We start from the raw sequence: 22,418 nt of genomic DNA on the forward strand, positions 1-22,418 counted from the left end.
ATGGGCCGAATATTCGGTAATTATTTGGGCATATTCGGCATATTTTTCAATGTTCGTATACGGCCGAATAGTTCGGTTCGAACTACCGAATATTTACAATAAACAAATTCTTTTTTAGGGCGTCCGCTATAGCCGACGCGGGTTCACTTCGCGGTCAGGCATGAGAGGGTTCCATTTCTTTTTATAAACATTTCCGGTCGATCCAGAGGGGGAAAGGTCAAAAACACGTGCGGAGTGCAAATCGCGTACTTGTATGAACTTGTTTTCAGCATTTCAGCGTTTTAGCCCAACCGAATATTCGGTTCGGTATGATTCGAACCGACCATTCGGCCGAATATTCGTATTCGGCAAAGTCCATATTCGGCCCATCTCTAGTGTGTCTGTATGTGGCACAGACAAAACATCCTCCAGACTGAGCATAGTCGCGCTACCCCCTCTGCCACGCATACGGTAATTTTACTCCGTGTTCGAGTCGAAAGTGTCTTTGTGTGACGACCGTGTCTTTGAACGGACCAATCTCGGCACGGGACTTCGCTCACGTCGTCCCGCGCACCCCCGCATTTTTGGCATCATCGGTTGCATGAAATAATTACTCTAAACCAGTCTAATTCCTAATCTATGGTCTATGGTCTCCGCGTACCTGCAGCTCGGGCGGCAGGAACACCCGGGTGTTGACGAAGAACTCGTTCTGGGGAGCGAAGTACATGGTGGGGATGCGCGCGTCCGAGGGGAAGTCGCGCATCTCGAAGCTGGCCGAGCGAGCCCAGATCACGGACATGGCCAGGTCGCAGATCGCCCACATTTTCTGAAATACACACATTTGATTCATTAATGAAACTATCAAAACAGAACTTTGGGAACAAATCAAATTATTCTCCCCACTAGGCCAGACCGGTCATCAATAACTTGCGAGTATATATACAATCTTACATAATTGTAGTTGTCGTCAAATTCCTGCAGGGCGTCTTTGTGGTTCTTCATGCGCTCGACGAGGCTCTTGTAGAAGCCGTAGCAGTAGAAGACTACCCACTAGGCCAGACCAGTGGTCAATAACTTGCGAGTATATATAAAAATCTTACATAATTGTAGTTGTCGTCAGATTCGTGCAGGGCGTCCTTGTGGTTCTTCATGCGCTCGACGAGGCTCTTATAGAAGCCGTAGCAGTAGAAGACTCCCCACTAGGCCAGCCCGGTCGTCAATAACTTGCGAGTTTATATAAAATCTTACATAATTGTAGTTGTCGTCAGATTCGTGCAGGGCGTCCTTGTGGTTCTTCATGCGCTCGACGAGGCTCTTATAGAAGCCGTAGCAGTAGAAGACTCCCCACTAGGCCAGCCCGGTCGTCAATAACTTGCGAGTTTATATAAAATCTTACATAATTGTAGTTGTCGTCAGATTCGTCCAGGGCGTCCTTGTGGTTCTTCATGCGCTCGACGAGGCTCTTGTAGAAGCCGTAGCAGTAGAAGACTCCCCACTAGGCCAGCCCGGTCGTCAATAACTTGCGAGTATATATTAAATCTTACATAATTGTAGTTGTCGTCAGATTCGTGCAGGGCGTCCTTGTGGTTCTTCATGCGCTCGACGAGGCTCTTGTAGAAGCCGTAGCAGTAGAAGTCGTTGCGGGTGATCAGGGGCTCCAACACGAACCAGATGCACTGCTTCATCACCTGACAAACCATTTAAAATACATAAGAAACGGCATTCATTATAAATGGATCTGGCTGTAAAAAATCCAGTATGCTGATTATGATTTTTTTCAATGTAAATAAGTAATGTAGCTAGGTTTTCAACCTTGCATCTTAATGTGCTGTGTTGCTCTTGCTACAGTTGATTTACGCGCCTTATCCCATAGTTTGCTTTAAATCAAGTCTGGTCCCATGCCCTGATTAACTCGAAAGCCATGAAAAGTCGAAAACACCGCTTTATTTTTGACGCTGACTGACGGTGTCCAGTGATAAGAAGTAATACTTTAGTTTAGATGTAGATGTGGTGTACCTTAAGTTGTGCCACGTTGTCGTACGCCTCGAAGTAGGGGTCGTGCGTGAGCACCGGCACCGCGAACACCAGCATGTAGTCCGGCAGGATGTGTGGCAGCTGGGACACCGCTCGTTCCACTGTCACATGTAATGTGGTGTACCTTAAGTTGTGCCACGTTGTCGTACGCCTCGAAGTAGGGGTCGTGCGTGAGCACCGGCACCGCGAACACCAGCATGTAGTCCGGCAGGATGTGTGGCAGCTGGGACACCGCTCGTTCCACTGTCACATGTAATGTGGTGTACCTTCAGTTGTGCCACGTTGTCGTACGCCTCGAAGTAGGGGTCGTGCGTGAGGACCGGCACCGCGAACACCAGCATGTATAGTCCGGCAGGATGTGCGGCAGCTGGGACACCGCTCGTTCCACTGTCACATTTAATGTGGTGTACCTTAAGTTGTGCCACGTTGTCGTACGCCTCGAAGTAGGGGTCGTGTGTGAGCACCGGCACCGCGAACACCAGCATGTAGTCCGGCAGGATGTGCGGCAACTGGGACACCGCTCGTTCCACTGTCACATTTAATGTGGTGTACCTTAAGTTGTGCCACGTTGTCGTACGCCTCGAAGTAGGGGTCGTGTGTGAGCACCGGCACCGCGAACACCAGCATGTAGTCCGGCAGGATGTGTGGCAGCTGGGACACCGCTCGTTCCACTGTCACATTTAATGTGGTGTACCTTAAGTTGTGCCACGTTGTCGTACGCCTCGAAGTAGGGGTCGTGCGTGAGCACCGGCACCGCGAACACCAGCATGTAGTCCGGCAGGATGTGTGGCAGCTGGGACACCGCTCGTTCCACTGTCACATGTAATGTGGTGTACCTTCAGTTGTGCCACGTTGTCGTACGCCTCGAAGTAGGGGTCGTGCGTGAGCACCGGCACCGCGAACACCAGCATGTAGTCCGGCAGGATGTGTGGCAGCTGGGACACCGCTCGTTCCACTGTCACATGTAATGTGGTGTACCTTAAGTTGTGCCACGTTGTCGTACGCCTCGAAGTAGGGGTCGTGCGTGAGCACCGGCACCGCGAACACCAGCATGTAGTCCGGCAGGATGTGTGGCAGCTGGGACACCGCTCGTTCCACTGTCACATGTAATGTGGTGTACCTTAAGTTGTGCCACGTTGTCGTACGCCTCGAAGTAGGGGTCGTGCGTGAGCACCGGCACCGCGAACACCAGCATGTAGTCCGGCAGGATGTGTGGCAGCTGGGACACCGCTCGTTCCACTGGCACATTTAAAAACAGACATTTATTAAAGCAAACACATTTTTGATGACGAATTTTAACATTTCATTTTAAATCAGTTGCTATTTAAAATAATTGAGGATTCCAGGTCTAATGGAATATTGCATTAGTTGACATATGACATTACGTGGACAAAACATAATCCGTACAAATGGGTTATACTACCTCTGGTCTAGGCGTACGTACAGTCGCCATCAGATATATCGGAGCGGCTGAGGCGCTGATAAATATCTGAACACGCCTCTATTGCCAGGGCGTTAGAGTGCGTGTTCAGACACCTTGGCCGCTCCGATATATCGCAACGCGATTGGGCGATCGGTCGCAACTAGTTGTGTTACGTTGTCTGTACACGATGCGAGAACTCGCATGCGAGTTTCATTATATTGCGGGTATTGACCGGTCTGTTGAATTGGACGTAACCATAAGTCCGCAGTGTAATTAAAATCGCATGCGAGTTCGTGCGCCGTCTAAATCAGCCCTTAGTCCCCCGACTGACCCTTGGTGCCGACGGTGATGTTCCGGATGTACTCGCGGCGGCGCACCACGTCGGCCAGCATGTACTGCCGCACGAGCCCGCGCAGGCGCCGCTCCGGCTCGCGCCCGCCCAGCGCGTACATGCCCATGAAGTCCAGCGGCAGACACTTGTTCGGGATACCCTGGACAACAAACACATTAACACCTGAACAACGGGCAAAGACATAACCACAGAATAAGTAGTAGTAGTAGTACTAGTAGTAGTAGTGGTGGTAGTAGTAGTAGTATTATTATCATACAGAACGGCCACTCACCGCCCCGCCCCGACTCGCATTACCTCGCCCCGCGACTGGCCGCGACATGAATCTGGCGGACTTCTGGCGTCCTCTCAGTAAAGCGACTTACCCACACATACACAATGACGTGTGTACAGACGTGCCGCGCACACATACAGGGTGTCCCAGAATTCGACGTCAAGCCGTAAACGGATGATAGACCAAGTCATAACAGTTATCATAAAAATACAAAAAAAAAATCCAACTCATGTTTTAAAAAAATTATGGTCACTTTAAAAATTCACTAAAAAATCCACACCTGTAATGGTTCTTTAACTCTTGTTACTACAAATTCCATAATTTATTCTAATTTTTTTATTATTGTGTAATCTTGAATAATTACAGGGTGTGGATTTTTTAGTGAATTTTTAAAGTGACCATAATTTTTAAAGAACATGAGTTGGATTTTTTTACATGAGTTGGATTTTTTTTTGTATTTTTATGATAACTGTTATGACTTGGTCTATCATCCGTTTACGGCTTGACGTCGAATTCTGGGACAACCTGTATAAACGCAAAATATTTTTGATGTATGGTCATATTTTTGATGTTTGATGTATGCGTGTCCGCCCTATGACATAACTGTGATTTTTTAACCCTTATTTCTTTGTGTTTAGACATGACACATATAACTACAAAATAAATAATAATACTAGGTACAGAAGGTTCGCTCTCTAACGAAACGCGACTATTACGACAGATATTTTATTTTATTTTTTTATTTTATTTATTAGGCACACAAAACAGATAACATTTATTACATGGAATAATTCTTTTCAGAGCAGGTTTTTGGTTGGGAATGCCATCCAAAGCATGTATGCACATCATGAAACAAATATTAGAGCGAAAACTACAACTATACTAAGACTACTATACAAACTAACTTAATTACACAATAATACAATTTTAGGCACAAAACATTGAGGAAATTAAAGACATTAATGAAACTTAATGTAATGGTGATCGATGGCAAAGAACTTCCATAACCTGTTTCCGAAAGATTGCAAATCTCGAGTTGAATATATCAATATGGCTATGTTTAGATACCAGTGGCCTATTTTATAAAGCTACAAGTTACAATTTACAAGCGGAAGTCTCTTTCTAACCCTATGTGTTAGAACGAGACTTCCGCTTGTAAATTGTAACTTGTAGCTTTATAAAATAGGGCACTGGTCGTTGTACAGGCGGCACATTCTTACAATAGGGTTGTAAAATGAAGTATTATTTTTATACACTTGTAGAGCAAAAGTCTTTGGGGCACGGGACCTGAACCGGGGGGTATTAAATGTAACAAGGGACAGAATATTGGGAGATACAATTTAAGTGGTAAGATATGACCATAGTAACGGTGACCGTTCTATAGCGGTGCGCGGCAACTATGTACTACTGCTAGACGCCAAAATTGGTGTGGGCCGCATGTACTCGTAGTGACGCGACAATATCGCGAAGTGAGCCACGCGATGAGTGGGTCGAACCCGATAAGTAAGCATGTCCGTGCGAATTCGGCCTGTCATAAACACAATGTTATACGACCCTAACTGTATCTGTCCACTCTGTGGTTGAAACCGCTATTTTCAATGAGTACTACGTGGCTCCTGTGGTAATATTTAGAGCATTTTGAGGGAATCTAACAAAAAATCCATCCTGCAGGTATAATTAGCCATCAATACTTGTATTTATTCAAAGAATAAAGAATATATACCTAAATAGCAAGCTTTATATATTGAAAATTACTACAGTTAAGAGACCTACTATACTGTATGCATTATTATTTGCGTTATTTGACACATTGTGACTGACGTATATAGAGATGTAACTAACCCAAATCGATTGTCACAGCAAGCGATTACGATTGGATGGCACGTAGACTGAGGTATCGAATTGTGACGTATAATGAATTTTTATTTGTGATTTAAATAAAGCTAGAATTATATGGTTTTCCCGCAAGGTAAATGCATTTAATACACCGACCGAGTAGGTCGCACCCATCGTCAAAATCTAAACTAACTGGGGATCTATTTTAAAGTTTATTTATGTTATTTCTGTGTCAAATTTGTTGTCTGTTAGGTGACGATAAATATATCCATATTTACAGTTAATTATCCACCTTTTCCTTACTTTTATTAAAAGAAAAATGAAAAATTCATATCGATTTACTTAGACAACTACCGATTCATAACGGTGGTGTCCGGCCAACCCTAAAATAAAAATAAAAAAGACGTAGAACGTAAACGTTAGCAGTGCAATTGTTTTCCTTTGTGATTTCGATGTGCAAGATATTTTACGTTGTATTGCTGTTGTGAGTGACAGATGTCAAATAACGCAAATAATAATGCATACAGTATAGACGTCCTACGTATAGTTTAATGAAATCCTCACAGTCCACTGAACTTAAACGACTTTGTAAAAAGGCAATCTGATAGTAATATGAGAAATGGTATAAAAATATAAAAACCTTTGAAAGTCCTTTGTGTAGTTTGGCTGCAAATGCTTCTCTGACTTGTGGCACGGGGTCCTGAAAAATAAGTTCGATTTAGAATAACAATATTTAAGCCATATCTAGAGACTATTCCATCTATAACAAGACTATAGTTCGTTTTTTTAGAATTAGAAAGAACTTGCAAGAAGGTAAGCGATCTTGACATGTCTTTTAATTGAAAAACGCTTTATAAAAATATAAAACTATTACTTATGAAAGCAGAAGAATATAAATGATCGTATTGGATTCATAATTGTTACATATTTGCAGTAACTTATTTTTAATATGTGTTTTTCAATTAAAAGACACATCAAGATTGTTTACCTAATTTCTAATTCTAAAAAAAACGAAGTATAATGCTAAAAAAAAATAAACTGTAAATATCAATATTAGATGGACCAAACGACTTTAAAACGTCATTCGCTGAAGATACAAATTTATTATTGTACAGTAAGGCGGTATAGGGGATAGACCTACGACATTTAATAACCGGAGTTGCCTTTAAGAGCCCCTCTGCCGAAAACCTTGCATAATTGTGCAAACTTTTGTATGGACTGACATGGCTATTTGTACGTTGCGTACAAATCATGTAGAAATAGCAATACATTTGACGTCCCGTCCCCCGCAAAAATCGGCAGACTGTTTTGTACAGAAAATGACAGCCAAGGCGTCTCCAGTTACTAAATGCTCTAAGACTAACGATCATAAGAAGGCCCGGCCTTGGACAGCTGGTTTTGTATAGTGTTGTACAGTGAGCCGGTATGATCATGAGGTGGCTGAGGTTGTAGAACTGTTCGGCGGTGTACTGGTCGCCGACGCCCTTCTGCTCGCAGATCTTGAGCATGGCGGCGCCCGCGCCGAGCCGCAGCCACGCCATCTCCGCTGTAGACAGCTGGTGTTGTATAGTGTTGTACAGTGAGCCGGTATGATAGCCCCACGATCATGAGGTGGCTGAGGTTGTAGAACTGTTCGGCGGTGTATTGGTCGCCGACGCCCTTCTGCTCGCAGATCTTGAGCATGGCGGCGCCCGCGCCGAGCCGCAGCCACGCCATCTCCGCTCTAGACAGCTAGTGTTGTATAGTGTTGTACAGTGAGCCGGTATGACAGACTCACGATCATGAGGTGGCTGAGGTTGTAGAACTGTTCGGCGGTGTACTGGTCGCCGACGCCCTTCTGCTCGCAGATCTTGAGCATGGCGGCGCCCGCGCCGAGCCGCAGCCATGCCATCTCCGCTGTAGACAGCTGGTGTTGTATAGTGTTGTACAGTGAGCCGGTATGATAGACTCACGATCATGAGGTGGCTGAGGTTGTAGAACTGTTCGGCGGTGTACTGGTCGCCGACGCCCTTCTGCTCGCAGATCTTGAGCATGGCGGCGCCCGCGCCGAGCCGCAGCCACGCCATCTCCGCTTTAGACAGCTGGTTTTGCTGTGGACATCCGAAGGGCATTAATACAGAGGTTAGGGAAATTTATGGGTTGCTGGCTAAGTAGTTATGGATAGGGATACGAGGTTGGCAACTCCTTTTTAGGGTTCCGCAGTAAACTAGAAATCCTTATAGTTTCTCCTCGTCGGGCCGTTATATAAGGTGTAGTGATATATACCTGCAGTAGGTCCCCCTTGTGCACTATAAACGCGTTGAGCATGCGGAAGGTCTTCTGCGCCGAGAGCTCGTCCCGCTTGAGCCCGAGCAGCCACCGCGCCATGCACTTGAGCCCCTCGAGCTTGCAGCGCGTCTCCTCGGGGAGCTCCTCCTCGGCGCACCACTCCTCGTCGGGCCGTTATATAAGGTGTAGTGATATATACCTGCAGTAGGTCCCCCTTGTGCACTATAAACGCGTTGAGCATGCGGAAGGTCTTCTGCGCCGAGAGCTCGTCCCGCTTGAGCCCGAGCAGCCACCGCGCCATGCACTTGAGCCCCTCGAGCTTGCAGCGCGTCTCCTCGGGGAGCTCCTCCTCGGCGCACCACTCCTCGTCGGGCCGTTATATAAGGTGTAGTGATATATACCTGCAGTAGGTCCCCCTTGTGCACTATAAACGCGTTGAGCATGCGGAAGGTCTTCTGCGCCGAGAGCTCGTCCCGCTTGAGCCCGAGCAGCCACCGCGCCATGCACTTGAGCCCCTCGAGCTTGCAGCGCGTCTCCTCGGGGAGCTCCTCCTCGGCGCACCACTCCTCGTCGGGCCGTTATATAAGGTGTAGTGATATATACCTGCAGTAGGTCCCCCTTGTGCACTATAAACGCGTTGAGCATGCGGAAGGTCTTCTGCGCCGAGAGCTCGTCCCGCTTGAGCCCGAGCAGCCACCGCGCCATGCACTTGAGCCCCTCGAGCTTGCAGCGCGTCTCCTCGGGGAGCTCCTCCTCGGCGCACCACTCCTCGTCGGGCCGTTATATAAGGTGTAGTGATATATACCTGCAGTAGGTCCCCCTTGTGCACTATAAACGCGTTGAGCATGCGGAAGGTCTTCTGCGCCGAGAGCTCGTCCCGCTTGAGCCCGAGCAGCCACCGCGCCATGCACTTGAGCCCCTCGAGCTTGCAGCGCGTCTCCTCGGGGAGCTCCTCCTCGGCGCACCACTCCTCGTCGGGCCGTTATATAAGGTGTAGTGATATATACCTGCAGTAGGTCCCCCTTGTGCACTATAAACGCGTTGAGCATGCGGAAGGTCTTCTGCGCCGAGAGCTCGTCCCGCTTGAGCCCGAGCAGCCACCGCGCCATGCACTTGAGCCCCTCGAGCTTGCAGCGCGTCTCCTCGGGGAGCTCCTCCTCGGCGCACCACTCCTCGTCGGGCCGTTATATAAGGTGTAGTGATATATACCTGCAGTAGGTCCCCCTTGTGCACTATAAACGCGTTGAGCATGCGGAAGGTCTTCTGCGCCGAGAGCTCGTCCCGCTTGAGCCCGAGCAGCCACCGCGCCATGCACTTGAGCCCCTCGAGCTTGCAGCGCGTCTCCTCGGGGAGCTCCTCCTCGGCGCACCACTCCTCGTCGGGCCGTTATATAAGGTGTAGTGATATATACCTGCAGTAGGTCCCCCTTGTGCACTATAAACGCGTTGAGCATGCGGAAGGTCTTCTGCGCCGAGAGCTCGTCCCGCTTGAGCCCGAGCAGCCACCGCGCCATGCACTTGAGCCCCTCGAGCTTGCAGCGCGTCTCCTCGGGGAGCTCCTCCTCGGCGCACCACTCCTCGTCGGGCCGTTATATAAGGTGTAGTGATATATACCTGCAGTAGGTCCCCCTTGTGCACTATAAACGCGTTGAGCATGCGGAAGGTCTTCTGCGCCGAGAGCTCGTCCCGCTTGAGCCCGAGCAGCCACCGCGCCATGCACTTGAGCCCCTCGAGCTTGCAGCGCGTCTCCTCGGGGAGCTCCTCCTCGGCGCACCACTCCTCGTCGGGCGCGTGAGGCCCGCCGCCTCCCTCGCGGACTAGAAGCTCCTTCACGATCTGGAGAAACACAATCAATTTTAGGGCTCGAACTCGCATGCGATTTTAGTTACATTGGACAATTGAGGTTACATCAATTCAGCCGACCGATCAAATAGCACAATGTAATGAAACTCGCATGCGAGTTCTCGCGCCGTCTAAATGAGGCCTTAGCCTCGGAATAAGTTTCTTCTTCTTCCTTCATCCCGGCTTTTTGCCACGACTCATGGGAGTCTAGGGTCCGTTTGACAACTAATCCCATGATTTGACGTTGGCACTAGGTTTTACGAAAGCGACTGCCATCTAACCTTCCAACCCAGAGGGGAAACTAGGAATTATTGGGATTAGTCCGGTTTCCTCACGATGTTTTCCTTCGCCGAAAAGCGACTGGCAAATATCAAATGATATTTCGTACATCAGTTCCGAAAAACTCATTGGTACGAGCCGGGGTTTGAAAACCTCGGAATAAGTATAAAATTGAAAATGAAAACAGGAATGATAATGATAAAGGGGAAAACTAGGAAAAGAGGAAACAAATATTTCGAAGAAATTGCCTGGCACGTATGCTCGTTCTGTGTGGACCCAGCTGGTTATTTTAAACACAAAGCGCTGAAAACATAGAGCAAGACTAACCTTTCTGGAGACGATGTTCTTAATGTGCAGAGGGAAGCTCTCCGGCAGGTTGTGGGCGATGTGGCCGAGCGTCACTATGGCTGTGCGGTAATGCTCCGAGTGAGGAGTCAGCGTGCCTTTGAGCGTCTCCAGGATTTCCGTGAAGATGGCCGAGCGCTGCTCCGGTACGTTCACGAATAGACATCTGCGAGAAATGGACGTTGTAGAAAAGTGTCATAGCGTAATTGTATGGAAAGGTGTCCGACAAAAAACGTTAAATCGGTGGCGTACACTATATCCCATCAAAAACATAAATGTAAAAAAGGAGAGCCAAGTTCAATACAAAAATTATGCTTGGCTGTGGGGTTCGCCGCAAAAAGAATGGAGATTTAAATGAGTGCCAAGTTCTATGCAAAATCGAAATATGTATTTATAGGAACAAAATAACATTATAAACAAGTATTAAACTCTATTTCTTTGCTTTATTGGATACCTATAACAGTTGCTGTTATTTAAAAAAATGCGAGATCTTAAAGCAGGTTAGATTTGACTTGGTCAGTTTTCATTACATCAGTCATTTTATAAAGTTATTCAACATATATATTTTGTAATTCTGATAAAAACTGGCCAAGCCAAATCTAACCTACTTTAAGACCTCACATTTTTTTTTAATAACAGCAATTGTTATAGGTATCCAATAAAGCAAAGAAATAGAGTTTAATACTTGTTTATAATGTTATTTTGTTCCTATAAATACATATTTCGATTTTGCATAGAACTTGGCACTCATTTAAATCTCCATTCTTTTTGCGGCGAACCCCACAGCCAAGCATAATTTTTGTATTGAACTTGGCTCTCCTTTTTTACATTTATGTTTTTGATGGGATATCAATACTTTTTGTAAAGAAAACTAGGCAGGTATTGAGATTTAATGTTTTTTCTTGTGTTTCCGCTGCATGTTTTTTACTTCTGTTCTTTGTATTAATTATGTGGTGCCGCGCGCCGCCAACGACACACCGTTGGCCGGTTGTTTAGCGCGTATTACAGGTTTTTTGTATGGGGACCCCCCCTATTTTTTAACTTTTTTTATTTTTAGATTTTTTCCTACGCTTACACACAATTACCGAGCTGGATTCCAAATTTCATCCTTCTAGGTCATCTGGAAGTAGGTTAGGTTTAGGTACTATATGTCAGTCACAATAAAAAAGAAATTTGTATGGGAACCCCCCCTATTTATTAACTTTATTTTGTTTTTAGATTTTTTCCTACGCTTACACACAATAACCGAGCTGGATTCCAAATTTCATCCTTCTAGGTCATCTGGAAGTAGGTTAGGTTTAGGTACTTATATGTCAGTCACAATAAAAAATGGTTTTTTGTATGGGGACCCCCCCTATTTTATAACTTTTTTTAATTTTTAGATTTTTTCCTACGCTTTCACACAATAACCGAGCTGGATTCCAAATTTCATCCTTCTAGGTCATCTGGAAGTAGGTTAGGTTTAGGTACTTATATGTCAGTCACAATAAAAAATGTTTTTTTTGTATGGGGACCCCCCCTATTTTATAACTTTTTTTAATTTTTAGATTTTTTCCTACGCTTTCACACAATAACTGAGCTGGATTCCAAATTTCATCCTTCTAGGTCATCTGGAAGTAGGTTAGGTTTAGGTACTATAGGTATGTCAGTCAGTCTTAAAATTTACGACTTTTTGACCTTCATATCTTTATAACCGTTTGAGCTAGCTTCATGAAATTTGTGCTTCTAGATGTCCTTATGGATATAATTAAACACACGTAGTTTTATGTGTTTACGTTAAAGATGTTTTGAGTTATAGAAGGGTCAAAAGTGGCACCAAGTGGTTCGTGTAATATTACACTTGGCGCTGGCTAGCCAGTTCCTTTGCTTGAACTTGGCTTGACACGCTGCCGCGTGTCTAGATACCTAGAATAAAATAAAATAAAAAAGAATGGAGTTGGCCGGTGGAAGTTTTTAGCAGATGGCGCCATCATAGCTTGCCCTGTCAATCCCTAGAATTGTCAATTTTTTGTTTTTTTAATACCCTGGATGTCAGCCCTTTAAGCCAAATCTCATAGAAAAAGGGGCAAGCTATGATGGCGCCATCTATGCTAACGTTTGACAGTTGCCAACCCAATTTAGCCTATATACGTCCCACTGCTGGGCACAGGCCTCTCAAGCACGAGAGGGTTTAGGGTATAATACCTAGAATATTTGATATATTATTTCAACAGCGCACTTCACTCCGTCGATAACGGCTATACTGCTAAACTTAATTCAAAACCAAAAAAAGTAAGACAATGTTGCCACTTTTTAGTGGTGCGTCTTGAATTTATGTATAAATAAGTAAATAATAGTTATTTGTTTTACAAGGGGGCAAAGTTGTTGTTTAACCGCTCGTGCTAATATTGATACCCGAGCAAGCGAAAGATGGAATCTTGAGCGTTGCGAGGGTTTCAAAGCATGAAGGTTAAACAAAATTTGCTCCCGAGTGAAACACAAAATTTATCACCACACCAACCCGAAGCAAATATTAAATGTAAAATATTAAACAAAATAAAACCAAATCAAATCCAAATGAATGTTATTAAATATTTATCATCCAAAATAAACATTTAAAAGCCAATTCATCCAGCAAACATAAGAAAACAACTCAAAATTTGCATTTGAATAATTTGTCTCACATGTGAATAAAATGCAACTTTGCTATCAGTTTTTGAAATGCAAAGTAAGCCTTTCCCAGCTGGTGTGGTGAAAAAGTACTTTTTAAATCGTAGGAGTAAAATTACCAATAAATAAATTATCTTAGCGTGATAAAAAGGAATTTACTATTTCACAAACAAATTATTGCAGTGGCAACATTGTCTTACTTTTTTTGGCCTTGAATTACGTTTTGCAGTATAACTTAATTTCATGTCTTATAGCTACTCTAGCGCTACTCTGGAGAGATTTGGAACTAGACTTTTGCGACTGTTCTCCTAAAGGCCCCGTGCATGAACTATAGGGGGCAGCATAGGTGCCGTCAGATTTTTGACGCGAGGCGTAAATGTGTCGTTTATGCTTCCGATGTACTCCACAAGATGGCAGAACCTTCTATGCACAAGGAAACGTACCGATGAGAACGGTAGATGGTAGCACTTGCTTTGGCAATGTACATATGCACATATGTTTCTGATTCAGACCACAAGATGGCAGACCCTCCAACGCGCACGGTCCCTATAAGAAAGTTTTCTCCTATAGGTCTGGAGCGTGGTTCGTCAGATGTTAGTATTAAGTACTAAATTACCTGACAGCATTCTTGGCCTGTTTGGGCGTGCCCACTTCGGCGTACGCCTTGCACAGCGAGATCAGTCGCGGGAACAGAGATGGACACGCCTCGCCTGTTAACAAATACAATCATAATTATAACTAGGGTTGTACCGACTAGTCGGGAAAGTCGACTATCCGGCCTCATTTGTAGTCGGCGATTAGTCGGCGACTAGTCGGCAAAAATGGCCGATTAGTCGGTATTTTATAAGTGAATGAAAATCACGGCAAAAGAAATAAACAGCACATATTTTCATAAGCTTTCACGTATTAAACTATTTTTACTCATATTCCTATTTAGAGTGCTTACGAAAACTTTTGTTCGGATTACTGACCGTGTGGTCGCTTTCTTATGTCCGATTGTACAGTCGTCATATGAAATACATAGCCTTAGGATTTTCTTATTTATTTTCTTTTTTAGCGTTACTATTTATATGATAAATAGCGCGACGAAAGAGGTAAAACGATAGTTTATTAATGCATCTGAACCGAACTTAGACCAAACTAATGATCTGGCCGACTAGCCGACTAATCGGCCATCCGAGCGCCGATTAGTCGGCTAGTCGGCCAGTCGGCCAAATCAATAGTCGGTACATCACTAATTATAACTTATGTCCGTATGTTATAGTTATGGAATCATTTATTGTTTATTATAGCAGGAGTGTAAAGAAAACTATTTTATCGGATTTATAGCGCCATCTAGCGGACGATTGGGTAAGCTACTCACTCAGCGGGCGGTATTTCCCAAGGAAAGTGAGCGCGGCCAGTATATGTGGTGCCACAGTTTCATCCTAGTGCTCCAGCAGAGCTGTGAGTCGTTCCAATACGGTCAAGTGAGTGTGATGACAGCATGAATAAGTCCTTCCTCTTCTCTTTCACACTGACCGACCTCAATACTTACGCATTCTACGTCGACACATCGTTAGCGCGATGTAGAAAGCGCCTCGGGCGGTACAGCGCACTCTATCGGTTGTTTAAGTAAGCTACTTACTCAGCGGGCAGTATTTCCCAAGGAAAGTGAGCGCGGCCAGTATATGCGGGGCCACTGTTTCATCCTCGTGCTCCAAGAGGGCTGAGTCGTTCTTAATAAGAAAGTCCTCTTTTTCACACTGATCGACCTCAATACTTACTCATTCTACGTCGACACATCGTTAGCGCGATGTAGAAATCGCCTCGGGCGGTACAACGCCATGTATCGGTTGTTTAAGTAAGCTACTTACTCAGCGGGCGGTATTTCCCAAGGAACGTGAGCGCGGCCAGTATATGCGGCGCCACTGTTTCATCTTCGTGCTCCAGCAGAGCTGTGAGTCGTTCCAACACGTCAAAGCGTAAGAAGGACAGCATGAATAAGTCCTTCCTCTTCTTCTTGACACTTATCGACCTCAATACTTACGCATTCTACGTCGACACATCGTTAGCGCGATGTAGAAATCGCCTCGGACGGTACAGCGCACTCTATCGGTTGTTTAAGTAAGCTACTTACTCAGCGAGCGGTATTTCCCAAGGAACGTGAGCGCGGCCAGTATATGCGGCGCCACTGTTTCATCCTCGTGTTCCAACAGAGCCGTGAGTTGTTCCAATACATCAGTGTGAGAGGGACAGCAAGAATAACAGCTACCACAATACTTACGCATTCTACGTCGACACATCGTTAGCGCGATGTAGAAATCGTGTGCTACTCTGCAGCGGCGCCACCATAACGAATACCAATGAATTATATGGTGAAATGATGTACCTAAAAGGTACATCATGTACATATAATGTTTATGGCTGTACCTGTGATAGGAAACGAAATAATCGGCATTGAAAGTGGCGCCGCTGGGGAGCATACTCCCCAGCGGCGCCACACAGTACTCATAGATAGAAATGATATTAGCAATTTTTTTCTTATGTAAATTTATGTACTAATGCTGTTTATTACGTACCTACTGAAAAAAAGAATCATTTTGCATTGATTAGTGATTTTATTTACATTTTAATTCCGCATTCCGCCTAATCGGTATGAGTTGTAAGAGAGGCGCGCGGGTGAGCGAGATAGAGATAGAAATTCTTCCTGCGGGACCGCGCTCCCGAGGCCCACTCCTGTTTTCAACAATAAATATTTTTGTTTTTGCTTTCGTTATGTTTCTGTGTCTGTACTTCTGTATCAAAAGTAAATTTAGATATACATATTAAGTATGTTGTATTTTCTATGTTTAAAAGTATACACCGTGTTTTTATTGAATTCCGTTAACTTCGGGGTATGGTTAAGTACGTTTAAGAGAACTAAATGGCATAGTTAATTAAAAAAAATATTTTTTTTTGTTTTTTTTAGATTTTTTTTAAGTTTAAGCAGTAATTAAATGTAGCATATAGCGTTGTTATAACACGGGCATTACATTTAACTCAACCAAACAATTGAAATCTGTGACATATCAATGTCATGTCGAACATCGGTCGACCGAGATTGTACTTATACCTGGTTTGTTAGTGCACACCGTTGTATGGGGACCTTGCACTTTGTGACTATGCGCTGAAACTTGGCACAGTTGATTCTTAGCTGGTCTTGAGCAGATACAGACCGGGAGTGCTCGAGAGCCACGTCTCATTTAGTGGGGGGGAGGGGGAAGTTCGACACCGCCGCGCTTCACTTGGAGCAACATTTCTCTAAAACTGTACCTATTAGGGCATGTGATATATAATTTTCGGATAAATTAAGGATGAGGAATCTATTTTTGGAACCAAAACAATGCACTTTCTAACAAAAAAAAACATAAAGTAGAAAAGACAAAAAACGTATCTTTGTTTTTTTCATAATTACCATTTTTTTTTAAAGTGTAGTAGGAATCTGAAAACAAAAAATATAATTATAAAGCTACACTTATTACGTTTAAGAAAATAGTTTATTACACAAAACTGTTGTTACATGAGAGATAAAAAATAATATTAAGCGTGGGTCAGAGTGATCTCAATACAACATATTATTAATGTGGGAAAGTTACTTATAATTTGTTCTACAATCGTTTATTTTTTTAGTTTTTCGTAAATAACTCGTAAATGGTAGCCCACGGCAAAAAAATATCTTTTACGTAAATAATCTGTTTCAGATTTCTTATAAAATAAGTGCTACTTTCTTTCGCTAAGATCAATATTAAAAAAAATATATATTGAAGGGAGAAAATAAATACTAAGGTCCCCTTTTTAGTCATTCGTAAATAACTCTTAAAGGATGGCCAATAGCTTATTCGCTAGGATAAATATTTAAAAAGGGGACCTTAGAATTTATTTTCTCACTTTAATATCGTTTTTAATATTGATCCTAGCGAAAAAGTTTTAAAGACCTTTTTTGTAGGAACTTTTATGCTAATTATTCATGTAGGTAGGTTGTGTAGCTCTATAACTATATTTTTTGTTTCCAGATTCCTACTACACTTTAAAAAATAATTGGTAAATATGAATAAATCAAAGATACGTTTTTTTGTCTTTTCTACTTTATGTTTTTTTTTGTTAGAAAGTGCATTGTTTTGGTTCCAAAAATAGATTCCTCATCCTTAATTTATCCGAAAATGATATATCACATGCCCTAATAGGTACAGTATTAGAGAAGTGTTGCTCCAAGTGAAGCGCGGCGGTGTCGAACTTCCCCCCTCCCCCCCACTAAATGAGACGTGGCTCTCGAGCACTCCCGGTCTGTATCTGCTCAAGACCAGCTAAGAATCAACTGTGCCAAGTTTCAGCGCATAGTCACAAAGTGCAAGGTCCCCATACAACGGTGTGCACTAACAAACCAGCTATAAGTACAATCTCGGTCGACCGATGTTCGACATGACATTGATATGTCACAGATTTAAATTGTTTGGTTGAGTTAAATGTAATGCCCGTGTTATAACAACGCTATATGCTACATTTAATTACTGCTTAAACTTAAAAAAAAACTAAAAAAACAAAAATAAATATTTAATTAACTATGCCATTTAGTTCTCTTAAACGTACTTAACCATACCCCGAAGTTAACGGAATTCAATAAAAACACGGTGTATACTTTTAAACATAGAAAATACAACATATTTAATATGTATATCTAATTTTACTATTGATACAGAAGTACAGACACAGAAACATAACGAAAGCAAAAACAATAGTACATTATTGTCGAGGCTCGGAAGTAGCTACTTGCAGGCTGAGGATTCGTTTTAAACGGACGACCTTGGGAGTCCGTTTAATTGAATCCGAAGCCAGCAAGTAGCCTTCCAGCCGAGTCATATTATTATTATATTATTATTATATGTAAATGCACAGGCAGCTTAAAGCTGATACGTGCACATCAATGTCCACTTGTGTTTTGTAGTCTACGAAAGTGTTCATCGAGTTTGTTTTTAAAAGAGCTATAAAATAGAGTTTGTTTTTATAAGAGCTATAGAGTTTATTTTTAAGAGAGATATAGTGCTTTTCTCAAAAATGGTGCAAGAAATATAAATATCATAGAAATATTTTACAAAACCAACGTTCTTACGTATGTATTTTCACATAAAAAAGCCCTTGCCGCCTTTTTATTTTTTTAATAAAAAAAGTAGAAGTGTATTTTTCTGCCGAAAATACCCCAACCTATTTGAGACAGCTAAATAGTCGCGGTACTAATCATCTGTTTGGCTGTTTAATGGGCCTGTGCCTTCATTTGATATGGTCATTACAACTTTTAAAAAGTTTGGAACTCGACAAATAATGGAATTTGTATGCAACATTGCAGTCCCAAAATCGAGACTGCAATGTTTTTAACTTTTTAATTTTTGACTGACCATAAACTACGCGCTTCGCGACCAATTTTTTAAATGGCAAAGTCGACTTTGCCGTCCATTTTTGAGAAAAAATATTTATTGTTGAAAACAGGAGTGGGCCGCGGGAGCGCGGTCCCGCAGGAAGAATTTCTATCTCTATCTCGCTCACCCGCGCGCCTCTCTTACAACTCATACCGATTAGGCGGAATGCGGAATTAAAATGTAAATAAAATCACTAATCAATGCAAAATGATTCTTTTTTTCAGTAGGTACGTAATAAACAGCATAAGTACATCAATTTACATAAGAAAAAAATAGCTAATATCATTTCTATCTATGAGTACTGTGTGGCGCCGCTGGGGAGTATGCTCCCCAGCGGCGCCACTTTCAATGCCGATTATTTCGTTTCCTATCACAGGTACAGCCATAAACATTACATGTACATGATGTACCTTTTAGGTACATCATTTCACCATATAATTCATTGGTATTCATTATGGTGGCGCCGCTGCAGAGTAGCACACTAGAAATCGCCTCAGGCGGTACAGCGCACTCTATCGGTTGTTTAAGTAAGCTACTTACTCAGCGGGCGGTATTTCCCAAGGAACGTGAGCGCGGCCAGTATATGAGGCGCCACTGTTTCATCCTCGTGCTCCAGCAGAGCCGTGAGTCGTTCCAACACGTCCGAGTGTAAGAAGTAAAGCATGAATAATAGCTTCTTCTTCTTCAGACTGATCGACCTCAATACTTACGCATTCTACGTCGACATATCGTTAGCGCGATGTAGAAATCGCCTTGGGCGGTACAGCGCACTCTATCGGTTGTTTAAGTAAGCTACTTACTCAGCGGGCGGTATTTCCCAAGGAACGTGAGCGCGGCCAGTATATGAGGCGCCACTGTTTCATCCTCGTGTTCCAACAGAGCCGTGAGTTGTTCCAATACATCAGTGTGAGAGGGACAGCAAGAATAACAGCTACCACAATACTTACGCATTCTACGTCGACACATCGTTAGCGCGATGTAGAAATCGCCTCAGGCGGTACAGCGCACTCTATCGGTTGTTTAAGTAAGCTACTTACTCAGCGGGCGGTATTTCCCAAGGAACGTGAGCGCGGCCAGTATATGCGGCGCCACTGTTTCATCCTCGTGCTCCAGCAGAGCCGTGAGTCGTTCCAACACGTCCGAGTGTAAGAAGTAAAGCATGAATAATAGCTTCTTCTTCTTCAGACTGATCGACCTCAATACTTACGCATTCTGCGTCGACACATCGTTAGCGCGATGTAGAAATCGCCTTGGGCGGTACAGCGCACTCTATCGGTTGTTTAAGTAAGCTACTTACTCAGCGGGCGGTATTTCCCAAGGAACGTGAGCGCGGCCAGTATATGCGGCGCCACTGTTTCATCCTCGTGCTCCAGCAGAGCCGTGAGTCGTTCCAACACGTCCGAGTGTAAGAAGTAAAGCATGAATAATAGCTTCTTCTTCTTCAGACTGATCGACCTCAATACTTACGCATTCTGCGTCGACACATCGTTAGCGCGATGTAGAAATCGCCTTGGGCGGTACAGCGCACTCTATCGGTTGTTTAAGTAAGCTACTTACTCAGCGGGCGGTATTTCCCAAGGAACGTGAGCGCGGCCAGTATATGCGGCGCCACTGTTTCATCCTCGTGCTCCAGCAGAGCCGTGAGTCGTTCCAACACGTCCGAGTGTAAGAAGTAAAGCATGAATAATAGCTTCTTCTTCTTCAGACTGATCGACCTCAATACTTACGCATTCTGCGTCGACACATCGTTAGCGCGATGTAGAAATCGCCTTGGGCGGTACAGCGCACTCTATCGGTTGTTTAAGTAAGCTACTTACTCAGCGGGCGGTATTTCCCAAGGAACGTGAGCGCGGCCAGTATATGCGGCGCCACTGTTTCATCCTCGTGCTCCAGCAGAGCCGTGAGTCGTTCCAACACGTCCGAGTGTAAGAAGTGCGCCGGGAACACGAACGAGAGCATCACCAGGAGCTTCAGGCCGCGCTCCGCTGCCACTTTTTGTGTTGTGCCTGAGAAATAGAGAAATAAAGCATGTAATCACAATCAGTAAATAATGTCTTCAATATTTATCCGGCCAGCCATAAAGTGAGAACCCTTGTTGGAAAAATAAAAATCTTGCATTTTTGTAGCATCAAATCGTCACTAATTAAAAAAATCTCGTATAGTCAAAGTTAAAACGCAGTAACTCTGTATGCATCCCATACATGCTTACCACATTTTTCATTTGATTGACAGAACAAGATACGAGTTTTTTTCAAAGTGGTCACGAAATCCAACATAACCATAAAATATGCCTTTTCTATTCATTTGAGATTATAACTAAGTTTCTCAATTACGTTCTATTGGCATCTTCACTAAGGCACTGGTCCCACCGCGAGCTAGAAGGCTATGAGCTATCGGCTATATTTATAGCTCACCGCTGGGCGAGTAACTATAAATATCGCCGTGTCTCTTTTATTTACACGGGAGTGCTTATCTTTGGTTCGTGTTTATAGCCGATAGCTCATAGCTTACTAGCTCGCGGTGGGACCAGTGCCTAACACTGTAAATGTATGTTGCCTCTATTATTTTATTAGCTCTATAAGTTCCTAATAGCATTTATATTATAGAACTAATAATATAATAATACTTATGGGCATTTCCATTTAAAGTTGTACCCTCGAGTTTTTCGCATGTCCCCTTACATTTTTTGCGTTTTACTCTTAAGACGAATTTTTTAACTAGGCAAATGATGTTTTTTATTGAAATATATTATATAGACACATCATTTATTAAGTTTAATGCACAATAAATCACTTTTTTCTTACTTAAAATCAGGTTTTTAGATGTGATAAAATCACTCTGTAGTACTGTCCCCTTCACCGACTTCAATTTTTGATGTACTTTTACACATATTTTTTCTATGACGGCAACACCAAGTAATGCATTCCTGGCATAGTTTAAATGTTGAAAAATGTGTTATTGATGAAAAAGAGCTTTAAAAACACCAATAATAGGGTTTAATTTCGATAAAAACGTTGTCCCCGCGAAATGGTGAAACGGACATAGTCCAGGTTGGTTACGCAGTTTTCGCTACTTAGCGAAATACTTTTTACCAACATTTTAGGTTTTTTTTCATCCTGGGAACCCTGTGACCATAGATAAAGCTTGTTTAAACGTCAAATTTGATTTAAAACAGTCAATTCGCAACCTCCAAGACGGGCTGGTGTGTGACCGGTAATTTTACTCAATGTTTTGTCCGTTTTGTTCAACTGTTTATGCAGCTTGAACCTTAAGTAACTAAAACACTGTTAATATTAAATAAAACCATGTTTCATAGTTATTTATCAAGCACATAAGTTGAACATTGCGGTTAGTTTTGTATTATTTTGAATAGATTTAATTCTGGATCAGACAAATCGTTACGTCCTTTTGGTTACAATTTGAAGCGTAACATATAGCCGGACTAGAAAAATGTAACCAAACGGACACGGTAAAGTCGCACGCACATTGAGTATGTATAGTTTTTACCGTGACTTTGTCTATACTTATTTAATTCATATGCAATTAATAAGTCATATTTTATTAAGTAATATTGAGTTTCTTATGTTTAAAACCTTATCTATTGATTTTGATACATATTTTGTAGTCCTTTTTTTAATCACTGAGTATTTGTGTAAATTTTTGATTATTGTGATCTCGTCTTTACTTTGTCCATTAAGGTACATGGGTG

The 22,418-nt window shown here is 43.1% G+C and overlaps 1 protein-coding gene across 1 annotated transcript in view; it reads right to left on the reverse strand.

The window, feature by feature from the left end:
* The window catches only part of LOC134673783 (sister chromatid cohesion protein PDS5 homolog B), a 49,663-nt gene that overhangs the window by 10,837 nt on the left and 16,408 nt on the right, over positions 1-22,418 (reverse strand). Inside the window, exons 8-17 of the mRNA XM_063531809.1 lie at positions 20,527-20,715; positions 13,894-13,987; positions 10,611-10,794; positions 9,777-9,998; positions 7,848-7,985; positions 6,536-6,595; positions 3,768-3,927; positions 3,134-3,252; positions 1,524-1,667; positions 641-805 (exon numbers count right to left, since the gene is read on the reverse strand). Coding sequence (XP_063387879.1) covers positions 641-805; positions 1,524-1,667; positions 3,134-3,252; positions 3,768-3,927; positions 6,536-6,595; positions 7,848-7,985; positions 9,777-9,998; positions 10,611-10,794; positions 13,894-13,987; positions 20,527-20,715 — 1,475 coding nt within the window. The remainder of the gene's footprint in view (positions 1-640; positions 806-1,523; positions 1,668-3,133; positions 3,253-3,767; positions 3,928-6,535; positions 6,596-7,847; positions 7,986-9,776; positions 9,999-10,610; positions 10,795-13,893; positions 13,988-20,526; positions 20,716-22,418) is intronic.

This window comes from Cydia fagiglandana, chromosome 19, assembly GCF_963556715.1.
Source record: "Cydia fagiglandana chromosome 19, ilCydFagi1.1, whole genome shotgun sequence".
NCBI lineage: Eukaryota > Metazoa > Arthropoda > Insecta > Lepidoptera > Tortricidae > Cydia > Cydia fagiglandana.